At 39.6% G+C, this 17960-nt stretch overlaps 1 protein-coding gene and 1 long non-coding RNA gene across 4 annotated transcripts; one reads left to right on the top strand and one right to left on the bottom strand.

Annotated features, from left to right (window-relative positions):
• Nucleotides 1-842: 842 nt before the first annotated feature.
• dsc2l (desmocollin 2 like) lies at nt 843-12991 on the top strand. Of its 2 annotated transcripts, none has more exons than XM_086081351.1 (16): nt 843-1185; nt 1273-1363; nt 1445-1641; nt 2577-2675; nt 3584-3739; nt 4625-4769; nt 4859-5013; nt 5098-5232; nt 5466-5651; nt 5731-5978; nt 6064-6206; nt 7735-7959; nt 8038-8259; nt 10197-10312; nt 10409-10654; nt 11608-11804. In XM_086081351.1, exons 1-16 carry the CDS (start codon nt 1147-1149, stop codon nt 11653-11655), a joined length of 2451 nt encoding a protein of 816 aa, XP_085937477.1. In that variant the 5' UTR covers nt 843-1146; the 3' UTR covers nt 11656-11804. The 2 variants fall into 2 exon arrangements, with proteins under 2 accessions (XP_085937477.1, XP_085937467.1); XM_086081341.1 differs by having other exon boundaries at nt 847-1185; nt 11633-12991.
• Nucleotides 3844-17754, bottom strand: LOC147181169 (uncharacterized). 2 transcript variants are annotated; one of them, XR_015095632.1, is made up of 4 exons: nt 17613-17754; nt 11624-11814; nt 10131-10273; nt 3844-4750 (listed from the first exon to the last, which is right to left on the bottom strand). It is a non-coding gene; the product is annotated as an uncharacterized LOC147181169 (long non-coding RNA). The 2 variants fall into 2 exon arrangements; XR_015095633.1 differs by lacking the exon at nt 17613-17754 and adding an exon at nt 15605-15698.
• Between the last annotated feature and the right edge of the window lie 206 nt (nt 17755-17960).

The raw sequence follows: 17960 nt of genomic DNA, 5'->3' as shown, positions 1-17960 counted from the left end.
TTTTTCTTTTTTTGTTTAGCACCGAAAAGTGAAGAGTTCAATGACTGGTGTTGTGGGAGGGAGTTGAAAACTGTGTGTGTCCATGCACACGTCCCAACCGGACCGTGGCTCATAATAAGTCACTTTCTTTCTGGGAGTGACAGCACTATTTGCTGAGTCTGTTTTGCGTTTACTGTTATGGCTCCCAGCCCTGGGCGGTTTACTTGCGTCCACGCCCATGACTCACTCACTGCAATCTTCCTGACATTTTTCTCACCTTTCTGTCTGCGCATAAAGTCTGATTTCATTTCTACGTTATTTCTTACTTTCTCTCTCTGCACAGTTCACGCTCGAGGACATTGGCTTTTGACCGTTTTTTCCCCCTCTCTTCTTTGCAAACACTTTTTGGAGATAGCGAATGGGAGGACAGCCTCCCCCTCCTTGCCAGGCTTCATTTAGTGCACATTCCTGCAGCGCTAAGCAAGGAGCCTAGCTGTGTTAAGGAAAGAGGAGGGGCACGCAGAGGTCATTCATCTTTGCAGACTTGGGAGAGCTTCCACAGACCGGATACACTAGAAAAACAAGAAGACAAGACAATCGTGTCAAGACGAGATGCACACAGCGCATGCACAGTCTCCCTTGGAGGCATGCAAAATCTGTACAGCATCATGAATTTAATATTGATATAAGGTGCTGCTTTGTGTTGAAGACATAAACCTTTACAAGACATTATATTTATATAGATGGATTATGAAAACACCCTATAAAAATCCTAAATTAGTCGAAAATAAATAAATGAGAACGTTTTGGGGGAAACGGCTCCCCCTGCCGGAGGATTTTAAAATTTGGTAAAGTTTGTATGTGTTTTCGGAGTGCTTGGTGCGCTCAAGTCCTCCCTGCGGCAGAGCCTGCTGGGGAGGCTCAGCCTTTGGGTGGGGCGTTCAAGGTGTGTCCGGATTATTGACATATCGCCAGCAAGTAGGGAGAGAACGAGCGCAAAAGGTGCCATGGAGGCGTAGGAGAAGCAGCAGGATTCCTTTCTTCTGAATACTTCTCCCAAATCAACACCTGAACGTTTAAAACTTTTTTCCTCAATTTTGCGTGCTGTGCTTGCTTTTTGCTCAGGGCAAAGTGCAAATTCGTGTAAAAAAGAAAAAGAAAAAGAAGATGGCGAATGCTGTCATTTTCAACGTGTGCCTGGCGCTGGTGAGTCCAACATATGTGTTTTTTTATGAACAAAGAGGAACATTCAAGTCGGGTGTGATATTTGACACTAAGGCTCTGTAACTTTAGATCCTGGCCGGAGTCGAGTCGTGCTTCGTCCCTAGCTTCCTCTACGTCCCGGTACCGCAAAGTATCCCGGCCGGATACGAGATAACGAGAGGTATTTATTTGTATTCATAAACTAACCTGCCCTGTATTTATTCGGGAAAAATACAAACCACCGTTCTTCCTTGTGTTTTAGTCAATGTGGCGAGCTGTGAGAGCGTCACTTCCAACGACCGTGCTTTCGCCGTTTGGCCCAACGGTTCGGTAACGGCCACAAAGAGCGTCGAGGTGTCGTCGAAAGGCAGAACTTTCTCCGTGTGGGTTCAACACAGCGACGGGCCGCAGATGCAGATGGACGTCAGCCTCATCGCCAGCGCCCAAATGAGCAGACAGGTACAAAAAGCAAGACACCTTTCACACTTGCAAAAGTACACAAATGCTTGAGTAAAAGTACTTGTAGTAAAAATAGACAGACACTGTCGTACTTAAAACGTAAAAAAAAAGAAAAAAGTATATATATATATATATATATATATACTTTTTTTTTTTACTGTCAATAACCATTAAAGAAAACTTAACTGTACAGAACACAAAATTCCCTCTCGTGTTAAATTACATGGTGTTCATACTGTCAAGAAGAGAAAAAAACGGAACATGTTTGAGCACTTGCTAGCATATAGGCTAGACTCTATGCTGTCAAAACAAGTTCTCATTGCACTATTGTTAAATGACTGACAAAAATGCTAAATTAGCTCGTCATGATACACTACTACTACCACAACAATTATATTACCTGTGTGTGTTTTTCAAATTAAACTGAAAACTGTTAAAAGTCAGGAAGTACATTTAGCCATCATTCTTTTGGCCCCAAACAAACAATTATCCTAAGGCAGTGGATTGACAATTCCCATTTTACGTCACAAGTCAAAATGGCGGTCAACTCGATGATAGGAAGCTCTCCTCTCATTGAAAAGCATTGGATTTATCGGGAATAGCTAAATCTGTTTCTGTTGTTATTGTGTTCCACCATGCTGCTGCTGTCCTTCTTTCGGACTTTAGTTCCCTAGTTTATAATAAATTAATCAATCAAAATGTAAAGCACATTTGTTTAAGGTTTAAAAAAAATAAAATAAGTAGAGAGTAAAAAGTACAGATCTCAGTTCTCAAATGTTAGGCGTAAGCGCAACAAATTGCCAGAAAAGTAAATACTCTTGACTAGCAATGTGCAGAAATCTATTTACGCACAGTAACAAAATATTTGTTCTGAATTACTTCCTACCACTGTATTTGATTGAACTATTAACTGACTGTATTGGAAATGTGTGAAGCCCAATGATGTGCTGAAACGGTACAAGAGACGCTGGAGCCCCCCACCCTTCAATATCCTGGAGAATGACCCCGGCCCCTACCCAAGAGACATTGAAAGGGTAATGTATTTAAACACATACGAAACACCGGGCATTTTTAGCCATTATGTCATCCAACATACAGAATAAAAATTAAAAAAACATAATGATAATAATAAAATAATAGTAAAGTAAAATATTGTTTATTGATCATAACCAGGCACATAATGTTGACTTGTTGTAGTAATCCTATTTGATGTGTTCTTTGTGGTTTGTGTGTGTACATTACACCGTAATCAGCCACACTACTCTAAATAAACAGTATTGGTAAACTGAAACACCCCCACCCCCAGTCCCCACAGTCAGCATTGTTGTCTTTGTAAATTCTGATATTGTTTATATGTAGAACATAAGCGATAAACAACACGCATGATTTAATTTCTTATGTAATATATTAGTGCCATAAAACCGTTCCCCATTCTTCATGGCCACTTGGGACAATTATTTTAACAGCAAATGACTCACACACAAGGTACACATGCACGTGTGCGTATCTCTGGGTGTGTGTGTGTGTGTGCGCCAACAACTGTAAAATGAAAAAGATTGTCCCCACAGCCATGAGATAAAAAGAGAAGAGTTTTCATTTATAAGCTTTACACACACACAATTACATAACATAACAGAGTAATATGATGCAATTATGTTATACTCCATATGTTATTAAAACTGGTATTCAAGTTTGGAATGAGCTGGCATAGGGTTCATTTACAACACAGGGCTACAAAATATAATATTTACATTTGCCTGAAATATCTGTGAATCAAATTCTTAACCTATAGTTTGTTTCTAATGTCTTATAATGTTATCAAGAAGTGTGACTTGATTTGAAAATGTTTCTAAGTATATGGAGCAATGGAGATGAATGGCCAGACAGTTTGCCTTGGTGGAAGTTTTATTATTGTGCTGTTATTGTTTGGTTTGTGCCGCAGCTTGTGTCGGACACTGAAGCAGCGCACCGGGTGTACTACACTCTCACGGGGCCCGGTTTCGACAAGTACCCAGAGGGAGTGTTCAGGTTCAACAGCGACACTGGAATGTTGACTGTGCTCAAGGCAGTCGATCGTGAGGAGTTCCCGCAGTTTGCCGTGAGTTGGCAGTTTCCCTTGTTCACATTCTTTTCCAACTAAAATGTAATTAATTTTATACACAAAATGTGGCATTATTTGAAATGAATGAAAATGGCTCCATGTTGAACTTGTATTTATTTATTTATTTTTTAAATCCAACAAAGTACTTTTTGCCTTCCTGTATAAATATTTCATGCCATGCTGAGTGAATTTTTATTGAATTTCCACAAACAAAATCACATGCTTGATTGTGCTTTAAGCATCTTCTACACACAAAATGCCTTTTCATTGCAAATCCAAAAAGAAATAGTCAAATATTAAACTTGAGTTGAACATTAAACATTGTGTTTAAAGAGGACGTCAACCTAAAAGGTTTCCTTTCAATGATATGTTCTAAGTAGCCCAACTAGTCTAAACACGCTATTCTGATTAATATTGCGTTTGTGGAATATGAATTCAGCAGTTTTTATGCATCTCAGGGGGCGGCCATTTTGCCCCTTGTCAACTGAAAATGACATCACATTTTCCCAGGGCTCAGGTATTGACCAATCATGGCTCAGCTTGAGAACGTCACATGACCAAACTCAGGAAACAGGTGATCCTGTGTTACCTGAGCCCTGAGCAACTGTGATGTCATCTTCAGTCGACAGCAAGTGGCAAAATGGCCGCCCCCCTGGGATGGATATAAACGGGTTGATTTTGCTGTTTAATTTATGTTCCATAAATGCAATATTAATGATAATGCCGTGTTTAGACTAGTGGGGGCGCATACAACATATTGTAAATAATTTTTTTGGTTTGACTTCCCATATATTTGTTGTGGAACAGCATGTATTATTATATTTGAATACGTTTGGATAGCTCAACCAAACAATCGTTTCAGTTGGACCTTCTTGTTTACAGTTAATAGCCCGGGTTTTCGACAGAGCAACGCGGCAGGAAACCGACGATCCTTTGGGCGTCTTTGTGCATGTAGACGATCAGAATGACAATGCGCCGCAGTTTTCTGGCCAAATGCAGTTTTCTGTGCTGGAAAAAAGCAAAGCGGGTGAGGAACATGACACACACGCCACTACGAGTTGTTCATTGCTTTGTGTTGACAACAATGTGTAACATGATCACCACTTTACATCACAGGGACAATAATGGGGAAGGTGAACGCCACCGACAGGGACCAGCAGGGCACCGATCACGTGAAGATCCGCTATTCCCTTCTGAGCGAATTGGACAAATTTGCAATCAACCCAACGACAGGTGTCTTCACCACGGCTACTAGCACGTTAGACAGAGAGGTGAGGACCGGTGGAGTGCGCGGCTCAATTTTGACTCCATTTACTTCGAGCATGTATGATGAATATGGAATCTTCCCTCATCAGACTAAAGAGAAGTACAACGTGATTTTGCAAATCAAAGATATGGACGGCGCAGCCAACGGTTTGTTCACCACGGGCACGGCGACCATCACCCTGGGTGACATCAACGACAACCCGCCGACCTTCACAAAGACATTGGTAATTGATTCAGGAATTCAACTTTCTACAAAATGTTTTTTTTGTTATCATCCTAAAGAACATTTATATGGTCAGAGGTTTGTGACCAGATAGATTGGCTCACAAATCGGTTCTATAATTTACTTATTACAAGGTGTGCCCTAGTACTTGAGTATTAAAATGATTTCCTAGGATTTCCGACTATGATAAACAATTGTTGTATTATTAATGAACCCATTTTTTACATCCTGCAGTATCAAGCCACCGCAAATGAGAATGAAATCAACAAACTTATTCTCAGGCTTCCTGTTGAAGATAAGGATTTAAAAGACACAGCCAACTGGAAATCTAAATTCATTATCACTAAGGGAAATGAAAATGGAAATTTCCGGATGGAGACGGACCCCAAAACAAATGAGGGGCTTATGTACGTCTCAAAGGTGAGTTGATTTTCACCACGAAGTAACGCCACGAGAAGTTGAAGTGATCTTAAGTAAAAGAGCATTTTCGTCTTTCCAGCCATTAAATTTTGAGAAGGCCCAGAAAATGAGGCTGGAAGTCATGGCCCGCAACGAAGCCGAACTGACCGGCACCACGGCCCAGTGGGAGATCGTCCCCGTGGACCTGACAGTCGGCGACCTTGACGAAGGCCCCGAATTCACCGCGCCTACCATTCGCATCACTGTCAAAGAGAACACGCCAAACGGCACATTGATTGGAACTTACAAAGCCATCGATCCGGAAACCAAGAGCAGCGATGGCATCAAGTGAGCAGCCTTTTCCACTCGCTTGATGGCACTTGCAAAAAAAAAAAGTTGAGACTGATGAGGAGTCTTTTATCCGTTTTTCCAGATATTACAAGGTCACGGACCCTGCCGCCTGGATTAATGTGGATAGGAACACGGGAGAGCTGAGGGTGGCAAACACCATCGACAGAGAGTCTCACTTTGTCAAGGATGGCGTTTACAACATCACCATGAGAGCCGTCGACGCAAGTATGTCACTCGGCACAGTCAATTCTGCAGAGTCAATACGTCACTCAAGGGTTGAGGAACAAACCCACGACTTCAGGTTGGGGGGCAGCCAATCTACAACCTGAGCCAAAAAAATTAAAAATAAAATAAACTAGTAAAATGTAGTCAAAATATCTCTTGCAGAATTTACTTAGGTTACGTTTACACTGCAGGCAAATGTGACCCAGATCAGATTATTTTTCCCAAATGCGACCTGTGTCTGACTTGTTTTATGTCTGTCTGAACGGCTCAATTCCGATTTTTTTTTATATGTGACCTGGGTCACTTTCATATGTGGTCCTAGATCGGATATGTATCCAAATTTTTGCAATGCGACCGCAGTCTGAACAGCCAGGTCGCCTATATCCGACCTCAACGTCATCAAAAGCCAATATGCGCTCCGCGCGGGCGGGAGAGTTGAGCTTGATTTATGCTTGACGCATCCGCGAGGTTCGCACGGCTCGGCAGAAAGTGAATCGGCAAAGTCATTTATTACGCGCGGCAAAGACGTGACGTCATCGTTAGGGGATGTGTGATGAGGAGCTCAAACAGGCTCGCCTAATTTTTACAAAATATTATTTCTACCTCCTCCCGCATCACTTCTACGTAGATATGAGATGGGAAAAATACTTACTTCCGCAAACACAGCGTTATGAGTGACGTTGTGTCTTCTTCTGCGCATGCGGGTCACTTTGGGGATGCATTACGTCCACACAGCAGACAGACTGAGGTAATGTGAACGCTTACTCAAAAAAAATTGGATTTCACCCAAAAAATCGTAATTGAGCATTAAGACCTGCAGTGTGAACGTAGCCTTAGAATTTCGTTAGTAGTTTTTTTTTTCTTCATGTGATTCTCTCATTCTCTCATACACACTAAAAATACTTTGAGTAAAATGTACTTATTTTACTCTCTTCCAAGTGTAAATTTTACTCTATTTGGAGTGAGACCAAATAGAATTTTCTTTAAAGAATTTACTGTACTCATAAAAAAAGTTAGTGATATATTCAGCTTTTGGTGAAATTTCAAAATAAATCTAAAACACATTATTGGTGAACTTCAACTGCACATGTCCAACAATTATTACTATTTGCACGACTTGCCATTTTTTAACAAATTGTTGAAATTCACAGTTCATTAATTTATTTTAACACCATAATTATCTATCGTTTGCCTCCTTAAAATGCTTGTAATTAAGTTTGGCAAATAACCAGCCAGTCAGGCGAGTGCATTATGGGAAGGCATCTCCATGTTAAGTCACGGCAGACGTTTGCTCATTTTGTCTGTGTTGTCGCTGGTCGAGTTTATAATGAGCAACGACTCCTCCCCCTCCTCGGCAGTATCTGTCTGAGCTACACCCGTCGTGGCTTCGTCTGACCTGATTTACAGTGACTCACAGAAAAGCTGGCTCTGGGCTCCGACGTTTTGTTAGAAATTAAAAATTCCAGATCAGCGAGGATGCTCAGCCTGATCTTTAGTATCACTTAAATTTCCCTGGGATATGTTTCAGCTGCCAAGACTGGCATGGGAACGGTCATAATTCAGGTGGAAGACGTGAATGACAACATGCCAATTATCCTCCCACCTGGTGAGAGGGTGGTGTGCGAGAAGGAAGGAGAGCTCGGGTCCGTGCTGCTTGTGGCTGAAGATGCGGACAATCCACCATTTAAAGGCCCCTTCTCCTTTAGTTTGCCAAATAACGAAGACGGCAAATGGTCTGTGATCAGATTCAATGGTAGGTGCTGGCTTTGCTTCCTGATGCTTCATTTATACTTTCATCATGCCCTAAACAGATTGTGTACTTCCCTTGTAGACACCGCAACGACATTGCGCCAGGTCAAAGACCTTCCGTTGAAGGTGCACAACGTTCCCGTAGAGGTCAAGGATCTGCAGGGCAACGGAAAAATCCAGACAGTGAACGTCAAGATCTGCCAGTGCAGGAACGGCGCCTGCATGACCAAGCCTTGGTCGGCCTCGCTCGGCCCGTTGGGTTGGCTGGCGTTGCTTCTGCCTCTGCTCCTCCTCCTGCTACTACGTCAGTTCCTCTCTTACTTGTTACTTACTTAGCCCACATAAACAGTGCAGTGGGTGGAGTGAAAATATTGTTATTGTATAATTGTGGCAAATTTGCCACTTCGTAATGTGAAAATGACATCACAGTCGCTCAGGGCTCAAGTGACATTCAATCACGGCTCACCTTGTGTTCTAAGTTTGGTCATGTGATGTTCGCATGCTGAGCCGCGATTGGTCGTTGCCTGAGCCCTGATGTCATTTTCAGTGGACGGCAAGTGGCAAAATGGCTGCCCTCGGAGATAGATAAAACCACTGATAAACAATAGTACATACACACTCGTGCAAGCTGCTGAAGTCACAGGGCGGCCATCTTGCTCCTCCCATCTCACGAGCAGACTACTGTATAAACTATACGGTATGCGTACAGATTAGACATATACAGCTCGTAGGCAATTTGTATAGGGGCGGGGGCGGGGTTGGGGGTTTGTGGTGGTTTGGTCACTATTTTTTAACAAGTAAAAAAAATTTTTTTTTAATTAACAAGTACAACAACAGTATGTGCTGCTTTGAAGACCCCCTTTTTCTTTCATCGCTCAGTTCCTTAGACCCCAACATTACAATGTAGATTTGGCAGAGGCATCTTTTGTTAAATTAGTCATAATTATTTAATATAAAATACACAGAAGTTTCCTCCTGCAAACATCATTAAGCATATCATTTATACATGTAAGTTGTAAAATGTCTTAAGTCCTCTGGTTATGTTTAACTAATTTAACTAAGTATTTCTACTAAATACTGTCTTAAATGTTTTTCAATTTCGATACTGTAAATGTATAGGATCGTATGCAGAGAAACGTTTCTTGGGAGGAGCAATATGGCGGCCTTGCGACTTCAAAAGTCTTGGCCTATCGGCTATCCAGTCATCTATTCAGATCAGTGATAAAAACAGATAGATCGTGCTGCTTAATTCAAATTCCACAAACTTAATACTAATCAGAATGCTGTGTTTAGACTAGTAGGGCAATATAGAACACATTATTGTAAAGAACATTTTTGACTTGACTTCCCCTTTGAAGAAAAGTTTAGGGTTTGGAATAGAAATTAATTAAGTGATTGTTGGAATTCTGTAGATTGTGTGTACTTCAATGCAGATTAATCGTAAATCTTATAGCAATTAATGCAACAAAAAAAAAGGTTAGTTTTTGTCATTATCAATTTACTCAATGCCCAAACTAGTCATGGGTTCGTTGCATATTACGATTAGCACATAAATTCACACGCACGACCTGCTGTGCTCTTTAATTTAGTCTACAAAGCATTTACATTATTAGTTGTTGTACTAATGTAGCTGTTTTCCCGCTCAATTTGGTTGGTTAAAATGTATTTGTATCTATTTGTTCACCTAATTACGTGATTGGAATATTAGAAATAACAATTTATATACATTTAACTTCTTTATAATTGCTTGATTATAATTAAATTAATGAAATTGCAATATTTAGTATCTTTCAATTGAGTTGTTGTTGTTGTTTTGCCTCATCTATTAATTACCTGGCCCATCTGTCCAATGGTGAAAATCAATTGTGGCCCCTGAGCACATACTTGTAGGTATGCCCACCCCTGCTCTGGATCATGAAACATTATCATCATAATGAGCAAGATTTGATGCTAATTTAATGAGTCGTAATACAGCTCAAAGCAATTATTTTGCCTCAAGGGCACTAGCAGTCAAAGGTTTGCACGTATGGTGGTCTGCCACATTTGTAGGTCAGAGGCAGTTCCTATGATAATGATGATCATCATAATTAAGGAATATACTTGAATGAATTTGTACCTTTTTAGAATGACTGGGCGAATGGGGACCAGTGTGCCCGTGTTTGTGCAGATGCTTACATTACTGTACGTCTGTCTGTGAAGCATGACAATTTCATCTAACATGAAGCCATTTTGTCCTCGCAGTCTTGTTGCTTGCCTGTTTCTGCACGACAAAGCCAGACTTGCAGATCTTGGAGGATACAACTGACAGCGGAGGAATCCTGATCAAGTCAAACACAGAAGCCCCGGGGGAAGAAGTGGTAAGATCGAGAGAAAAAAAGTGTTTGCTTCAAGATGACTTGAATGCAAGAAGCACTTTTCAGTCTCGTTTTCTAACACATGCTTTTGATCAACAGGACGCTAGTCTCATCAAGGTCCCCATCCCCGGTTCTGAAATCAAGAGCTCGCTGGCGCATCAGGAATGGCAAACGAAAGGCTCCACCATCGGACACCAAGACGTCGGCCTCTATAAGAGTGGCTTTGGCACCACGGACACAGAATACTTCACCGGACATTATGACAACCAATATGGAGCTCAACAGACGAACTACGACGCAAACTTTCTCAGCACCTGGCAAACAAACGGACGCTATTTGCACCAGGTAATGTTTTACTGCCTTACGTCAGTTGTTTTGTTTTTTGGTTAGTTAGGAGCAAAGACAAAAAAATGTCGGGGCATAATATCTGTTAGCTGTGAGTAGTGCTGTCACGAATCCACTTTTTTAAAAAGTGAGTTAATCCCTTTAACTAAATATATATATTTTTAAGTCCACTAAGGTTGAACGGGAGTTGAATTTAGTGGATATAAATACGCATTGTTCCTTATCATCTGTGCACATATGCACATATTACATAAACACCAACAAAATTAGCCTACGCTAAACGGTTAACAATCCCGGTTAGCATTAGCCCTGAGTAAACTTGAATCACACAGCATTCCAACCGCACGGATAGGTTTTTCAAATAACTTATTTTATGCTTTTCTTTGATTCCATTCCATTTTAAATCTATAAACGTACTCACTATTGTAGATTCGTACTTGATAATGCTACGAGCTAACACTAATCTAGCTAATGGTATTGCGAAGTGAGTTCGTTTCTAAGGTCCACCAGTATCCGCGTTTGCAAACCCATTGTGGCCAATAGTGATGGGAAAATGAAGCTTCATGAAGCACTTGTGATATTTTTTGACTCCTCTAGATGGCACTCTTAGTTGAAAGATGCAGTGGAAATGTAATCAATTTCCTTTGCACTAGCCTTCATATTTAAACCAAGAGCACCATCTCGGGGAATCAAAAAATATCACAAGTGCTTCATGAAGCTTCGTTTTCCCATCACTAGTGGCCAACTGGGTCCATTTAACTCGGTGATTGCACACTTTGTTGGTGTAAAACCGAAGTACTGGTCCTTTCGGCAAATAAAAACATTTTATACCTTCATGCCGTCGGCATTTCAAGTGTCATACGAAATATGGCTGTATTTTGGCAAGGCAGCTTTATTTATATCACGCCATTTCCTACACAAGGTAACTCATGTGCTTTTAATGTCTTGTAAAGGATGTTGGCAACTTGCCTTCCACAGAAGCTTTCCTATTTCGGAGGTGAGGAGGACCGGCATTACGCTGACGACATCATCCACCAGTACGGTTTCGAAGGGGTGGGCTCGGCGGCCGGCTCGGTCGGGTGCTGCAGCGATGACGCCGGCAACGACAACCTCGACTTCCTCAACACACTGGGACCCAAATTCAAAAATCTGGCAGGCGTCTGCAAAAAGACATGAACATCAAAGCCGGCGGATAACAGTTTTGCCTTTTCGGTGCAAAGAATGCAGGGGCGCCCCCCACCGTGCCGCTTGAACACGATGAATGAAAGGGAAGACAGAATGGGAGTCACGTGTTTGTCACTTTTGCTGGATTATTATTTTTTTTAATCTCTGCTGCCTTGTCCTTAGTCTCAAGCACTGATAACCTCGCCGACACTGTCATTTGTACATACCTGTTGCGTTGCGGTTTTTTTTGTTTGCATTCTTGGTTTTGCAGGTTGCGAGTAGCTGATGTGCAGTAACTGGCTTTGGGTATTTGTTTGTAATAATTTAGTAACAACATAAGGTATTTGGGGTGTTTACTAATTCCATGTGTTGATAGTAAATGAAATACGTGGTGGTTATTTGTTTAAATGGTTCCCCAGTTGCTTTTTTAAGAGTTTTGATATTTTTCTATGATGAACTAATATGAACGAATATAATTATACAGTTGCCTAAGAGACATCGAAGTGCAGATTTTAAAGTAGGGTTGGGCGTGCTAAGAATTAGATTGTTGATGGGTTGCAGTGAGGGGCACTTTTTGGGTACAGAGTTGCTGTCTAACCAACTTCAACATGATGTCAGCTAATTGATAACTTTATTCTCTTCAACATCAGTTCAAAACTTTCAGCTGTTTTTCTCACGGCAATCAAATGATGTTCAAGGAATTTAAGAATGAATTCATTGATTAAGGAAATATATGTTTTGCCCATCCCTACTTTAAATTATTTTTGGACTACTCTGGCTGTTCGAAACTGCATGAGATCTCAGCACGCGCATTCCAGCGGCGGTCGCGTTTGTCGAACGGGAAGCGGGTGTGGCTGCAACAGCCGTCAGCGGTTATTGCAACATTCTGCCAAGCATGTGAAAGTCTGCACATGGGCGTCAACTCGCCGACCGACGATTGACTGACACAAGACTGACAACGGCGAAACAGAAGTCAAGTTGATGACGGGAAATCTGGCGTTTCCGCGTTTTGCATTTGCTTGCTGCCATCTATGAACATTCTAATCATCTTTCATGAAGAATGCGCAAAGGTAGATCTGTCTTAACTTATTGAACACTTCAACGGGCTGAATGTCTTTTCACTGTAACATCTGCATTGTGTGCGACTGTAAGATAATAAAAGGATCTCTTGTACGAGTGTGATTGTTTTATGCTCATTTGTGCCGGCGCGGCCCATGTGAATGATTTACTGGGTGTGGCAGGCTGGGCGTGCGTTAATTTCAAGCATGCAGTGGGACACCTGCTGCTACAAAGCGCCCAACCTTGTTTTGATGGATCGAGTTACAGTGCATAGTACAACCCTGTACAACAATAGAAAGCCGTTTGAGCAATTATTCATAGCCGTGAAATTAGAATTAACTCATTCACTGCCATTGACGACTATAGATGTCAAATATTCATTTGAACTATTTCTATTAGTTTAAAAACTTTTCCCGAAAACCTAGATTTTTTTATTGTATTAGAACAGATATAAAATGTGTGATTAATCGTGAGTTAACTAGTGAAGTCGTGATTAATTACGATTAAAAAAAGTAATCACCTGACGCTCCTTATTTTAAAGAATGTTTTCCTTTAAAAAAGAAATAAATAATTGTAATTATTGTTTTTAAAATTTTTATCTTTTTTTTAAGAAAATATAAAAAATTTAAAAACAATAATTACAATTATTATTATTATTTTTTTTTTTAAAGGAAAACATTCTTTAAAATTAGATGCGTCAGGTGATAAAAAAATTTAACTAACTTTTTAACTTTTCTAGTTAACTCACAATTAATCAAAAATTGTATATCTGTTCTAAATGTACAAAAAAAATCTAGGTTTCATACTCTTGTTAAAAAAAGTGGAAAACATTTTTAAACTAATAGAAATAGTTCAAATGAATTTTTGACGCCTATAGCCGTGAATGAGTTAAGGTTCATGGAGGATTAGTTCGCTCATCACTGGTAGTCAACTGACCCCACCTTTCCCCACTAATAACGATGTTTATACACACTCGTGGGAAAACTAGGATACAAGTCTGACAACGTTATTAGTGAGGAAAAACTGAAATAGTTGACATTGCGTGCTTCTTGTAGGAAAAGTCATTAGAGCATCTATCTGAAGTGTGATATCCAGATTAAGGTCCACATTCTCGCAGTTGGCGTGATGTCACGATGACGTCATCTCGCGTAACAACCTGCCGGCTATTTTGAAAAGGGGGCGCGCACAAGTAAACATCGTTAGACAAACGTTGCCTGAAATTCAAATATTTCAGCTGTGTTTTGCATCTTTTTTTCATAAAAACCCGTTTAGCATGACTTATAATTATCACGAGTCACTGGCAGACACTTTATTGTAAGGCTGCTCGATTATGGAAAAAAGGATAATCACAATTATTTTGGTAATAATTGAAATCACGATTATTCAAAACGATTATGTATTTTTTTTGTTCAAAACAATAAAATGTTTAAACATATGAAAATATTAAGACAAATAAAATTATTTGAAACACTATAATTATGTAAGTTCCCTTTGGACCAAACCATATTGGTCGTTTTACCATGCACCAAAATACGACCAAGTGTCACATATTGTAGTTTAGCAACCTCTACCGGCCATGTTGAATAGCGCAAAAATCCAAAAGCTAGACTCAAACCCGGGCCATCCGATTGGAAGACAAACGTTTATCTTACTGAGCTAAGAGGTCAGTAATGATCTTAGTTGTCTTTTTTAGTGTTGACATGTATGTCTATTAAGACCCAGAATAAGTGCAACAAAGCCATGTCTGCCGTCAAGTGGTTAATGCTGGTATTACAACTTAATTCTACAGCCAGCAGTTTGACTGCTAGCCCATTTATTGCTAAATTAAACATCAGCACTGAAGCAGGTAAAACAGTTTTTCAGATGAATTAAAGTGTGGAGTTTTCATAAATTGTAATATTGTTGAATATTAATTTTAGAAGTACATTAATATTGCACAATAGTAAGGAAAGGCTTCCCCTCTATCGTTGTGCATATGACTGTTCCTTGGTAGGCTACAAAAAAAGGTAAGCAGTACTCAATAGATATTATCTAAAAAAAAAAAAGTATAAGAAAAAGCACGGTAGCATGCAATCAACATCCCCTTTGAATGAATAATTCACAGCAAATTTAAAATGAGAAAGATTCTGTAGATAACAAGCGTATCTATCTACATTATGCACCGACCACCATAAATAAGTGATACATTATGAAAAATGAATTAAAAACCAAATTGAAATTCGCCTTAAATGAAGACACAGCGATTATTAATTCATAGATGATTTTGTGTGCACATGCAGTAAACAACGAGTCCATAGACTATTGTTTGGAAAGTGTGCAGATGCGTCACTGTGATATATTAAAAAAGTGGGGTTTTGTTTGAAAATACAACAATATAATCATCAGGGATTACAAAAACACTGTCAGTATGTGGTCGAGATGTAAACATCAAACCCAAATCCCCTCTGAGGCCAATTAAGAGAATCTTGAAAAGTCTAAATAATCAAAATAAGCAGTTAACCTGAATAATTAATGACATCTCTCCGAGCATTAAAATGCTGCTGTTTGCCTCATTTGGCAAATAAACTAAACTTGTACTTTTATTTGAATGCAGTCCTTGACAAAAGGATCATGAATTCCATCGCACATTTCACATCCAATTTGTATCTTGCTGAAGTCATTCAATTAAGGCAGTCCTCATTGTGCCCTGTGCATTGCAGGGCCAATGGGGAGATCTGCTTTCGTTACCATGACGACCAAGGGGTGGAGCCTGAGCGCGAGCCAAGATGTGGTCTGCCTCCTGTCATCTTGCCAGCAAGTGTATGCACCTTCACCGTACTACCTGATGATAATATTAATAATAATAAATAGTATGTGACTCAAATACTTCAAAACTAAAAGCTAACAGATATTTGCCTCAAAGATCATCAAGTGCATCAAGTCCAGGCCTGTCTGATAAAAGCGCGTCATTTAAATCGACAGCGTCGTACGAGTCCATCCTTATCAGAGCTACTTCTGCTAAGATGCAATTAATTCCAAAGCAGTAGCGTGAAATTAATTTATTGCTTGTTAATGAGATTGCAGCCCGGTGTGAAAACAATCTTCAGATAGGATTCTTTCCCTCCTTCACCTCAAAGGACATGACTTGGATTGACGCCACCCAGCTGCCCAAAGCTGACTTCTTTTTGAGATGACATGTGATGTACAATATTGTGACTCACGTGACACGTCAACGTCACTCGTGCGAGTTCCTAGTAAATCTCAAAACATTTTGTCAAGTCACAGCATTGGTCACAGACCCTCAATGACATCAGCATTTTGCACCTGCTGATTGTTACAGCCAACTTCGACTACCAAAACACATCAGTAGTGGTTTTATTGAATTGTTTTCACCATGTTATTAGATAAATAGCCAACTGGTTGTGAACCGCTACGGTTGATGTATGTAGCACAGTTGCGTACTGTTACATTGCTTTATTATTATTATTATTTTTTACTCATTCACTGCCATTGACGGCTATAAACGTCAACAATTTATTTTAACTATTTTTAATAGTTTAAAATTTCCCCCCACGTTTGTTAACAAGAGTATGAAAACCTAGAATTTTTTAATTGTACATTTAGAACATATAAAATTTGTGATTAGTCGTGAGTTAACTAGTGAAGTCAGGCAATTAATTACGATTAAAAACGAATCGCCTGATGCCCCGAATTTTTAATAATATATATTTTTCAATTCAATCACTGCCATTGACGGCTATAAACGTCCAAAAATCATTTGAACCCCCCCCAAAAAATTAAGAAAAATCATTTGAACAATTTTTATTAGTTTAACATTTTTTCCCACTTTTGTTAACAAAAGTATGAAAACCTAGAATTTTTTTATTGTACATTTAGAACATATAAAATTTGTGATTAATCGTGAGTTAACTAGTGAAGTCATGCGATAAATTACAAATTAAATTGTAATCGCCTCTTGCCCCTAATTTTTTTTAATAATCTTAAATAATAAAATTATGGCAATGAATGAGTTTATAGCATTAGCGGCGGTTCTAGGATCAGAAGTTTAGGTGTCTTTACAGTTTCAGTGCCAGAGCAAATCCAATAGGGCACGCACGCATGCACACACTTGGATCTCCAGTCAATTAGCCAGTGCTAGTCAGTAGCACACCATCTTTGGTATTATTTTAAACATTAGCATGCCAAAAGTTTGCTTCTCTCAGATCAATTAAAAAAAAGGACAGTGATACTGTTTGACTACATGTAACGTTTACTGTCTAACTAGAAAAAATATCAACAATAAATCAGTTTTCAATCCAATTAAAACACAAAAGGGAATGCACAGTTAAATAAAGAAGAAATAGGCCTGGTAATGATGATAATGTGTTGATATTGAAGGGTAGAAGTTAAGAAATATGCCCTATAACCTTATTTAGCTCAAGAAGATAGGGCTACTTACTCAAACGACTTGATATAAAAGATTGCTCAAGTTCGTGCTTGGCTTGCTTCAGGAGGGAGCAGGTGGATCAAACCATTTTTTTTTTTAAGCAAAGGGGAGTATTGTGTTTTTGTTGATAAGACATTACATTTGTACCCAGTACTGTATGTTTTTGACACTTCTAGCTTGTTAAAGGACATACAATGAATTCCTACGATCTCTCAAATTTGGAGGGTGCTTTAAGACCCTACTGAAGCAACCAGGTACCAAATGCCTAAACCCCCATGCCTGAGTCACATGTTTGTTAAGTCAAGTCACCTTTTATCTGGTCTTCAAAAAGAGTGAAGTCTATAGATCAATGAAGTAAGATGCTGATATTAATTATGTAAGCTCCCATTTCTTGTAACTAAGTCATAAATATGGAATTTAAGTCGGGACACAGGACACAAACAAAGAGGCATATGCTTAATTCTTCACTGGTTTGCACTTTCGTCACAAACAGGCTGTTATGAATCCAAGCTGTGCTGTCCTTATGTACACTAGATGGCAGCATTTACCTTTCATATGAGTACAAGGCACGTTGTTTGTAGGTTTTGAAAGGAGAACTTCTGAGGCAAGCAACCACCTGACAACACTTCAATTAGGCATTAACTGTCACTCAGCACA

Source organism: Leptonotus elevatus, chromosome 1 (genome assembly GCF_054856555.1).
Source record: "Leptonotus elevatus isolate MCC_2025b chromosome 1, RoL_Lele_1.0, whole genome shotgun sequence".
Taxonomy (NCBI): Eukaryota; Metazoa; Chordata; class Actinopteri; order Syngnathiformes; family Syngnathidae; genus Leptonotus; species Leptonotus elevatus.
Note: the sequence above shows the minus strand (reverse complement) of the source record. Positions and strands in the feature narration are given on the sequence as shown.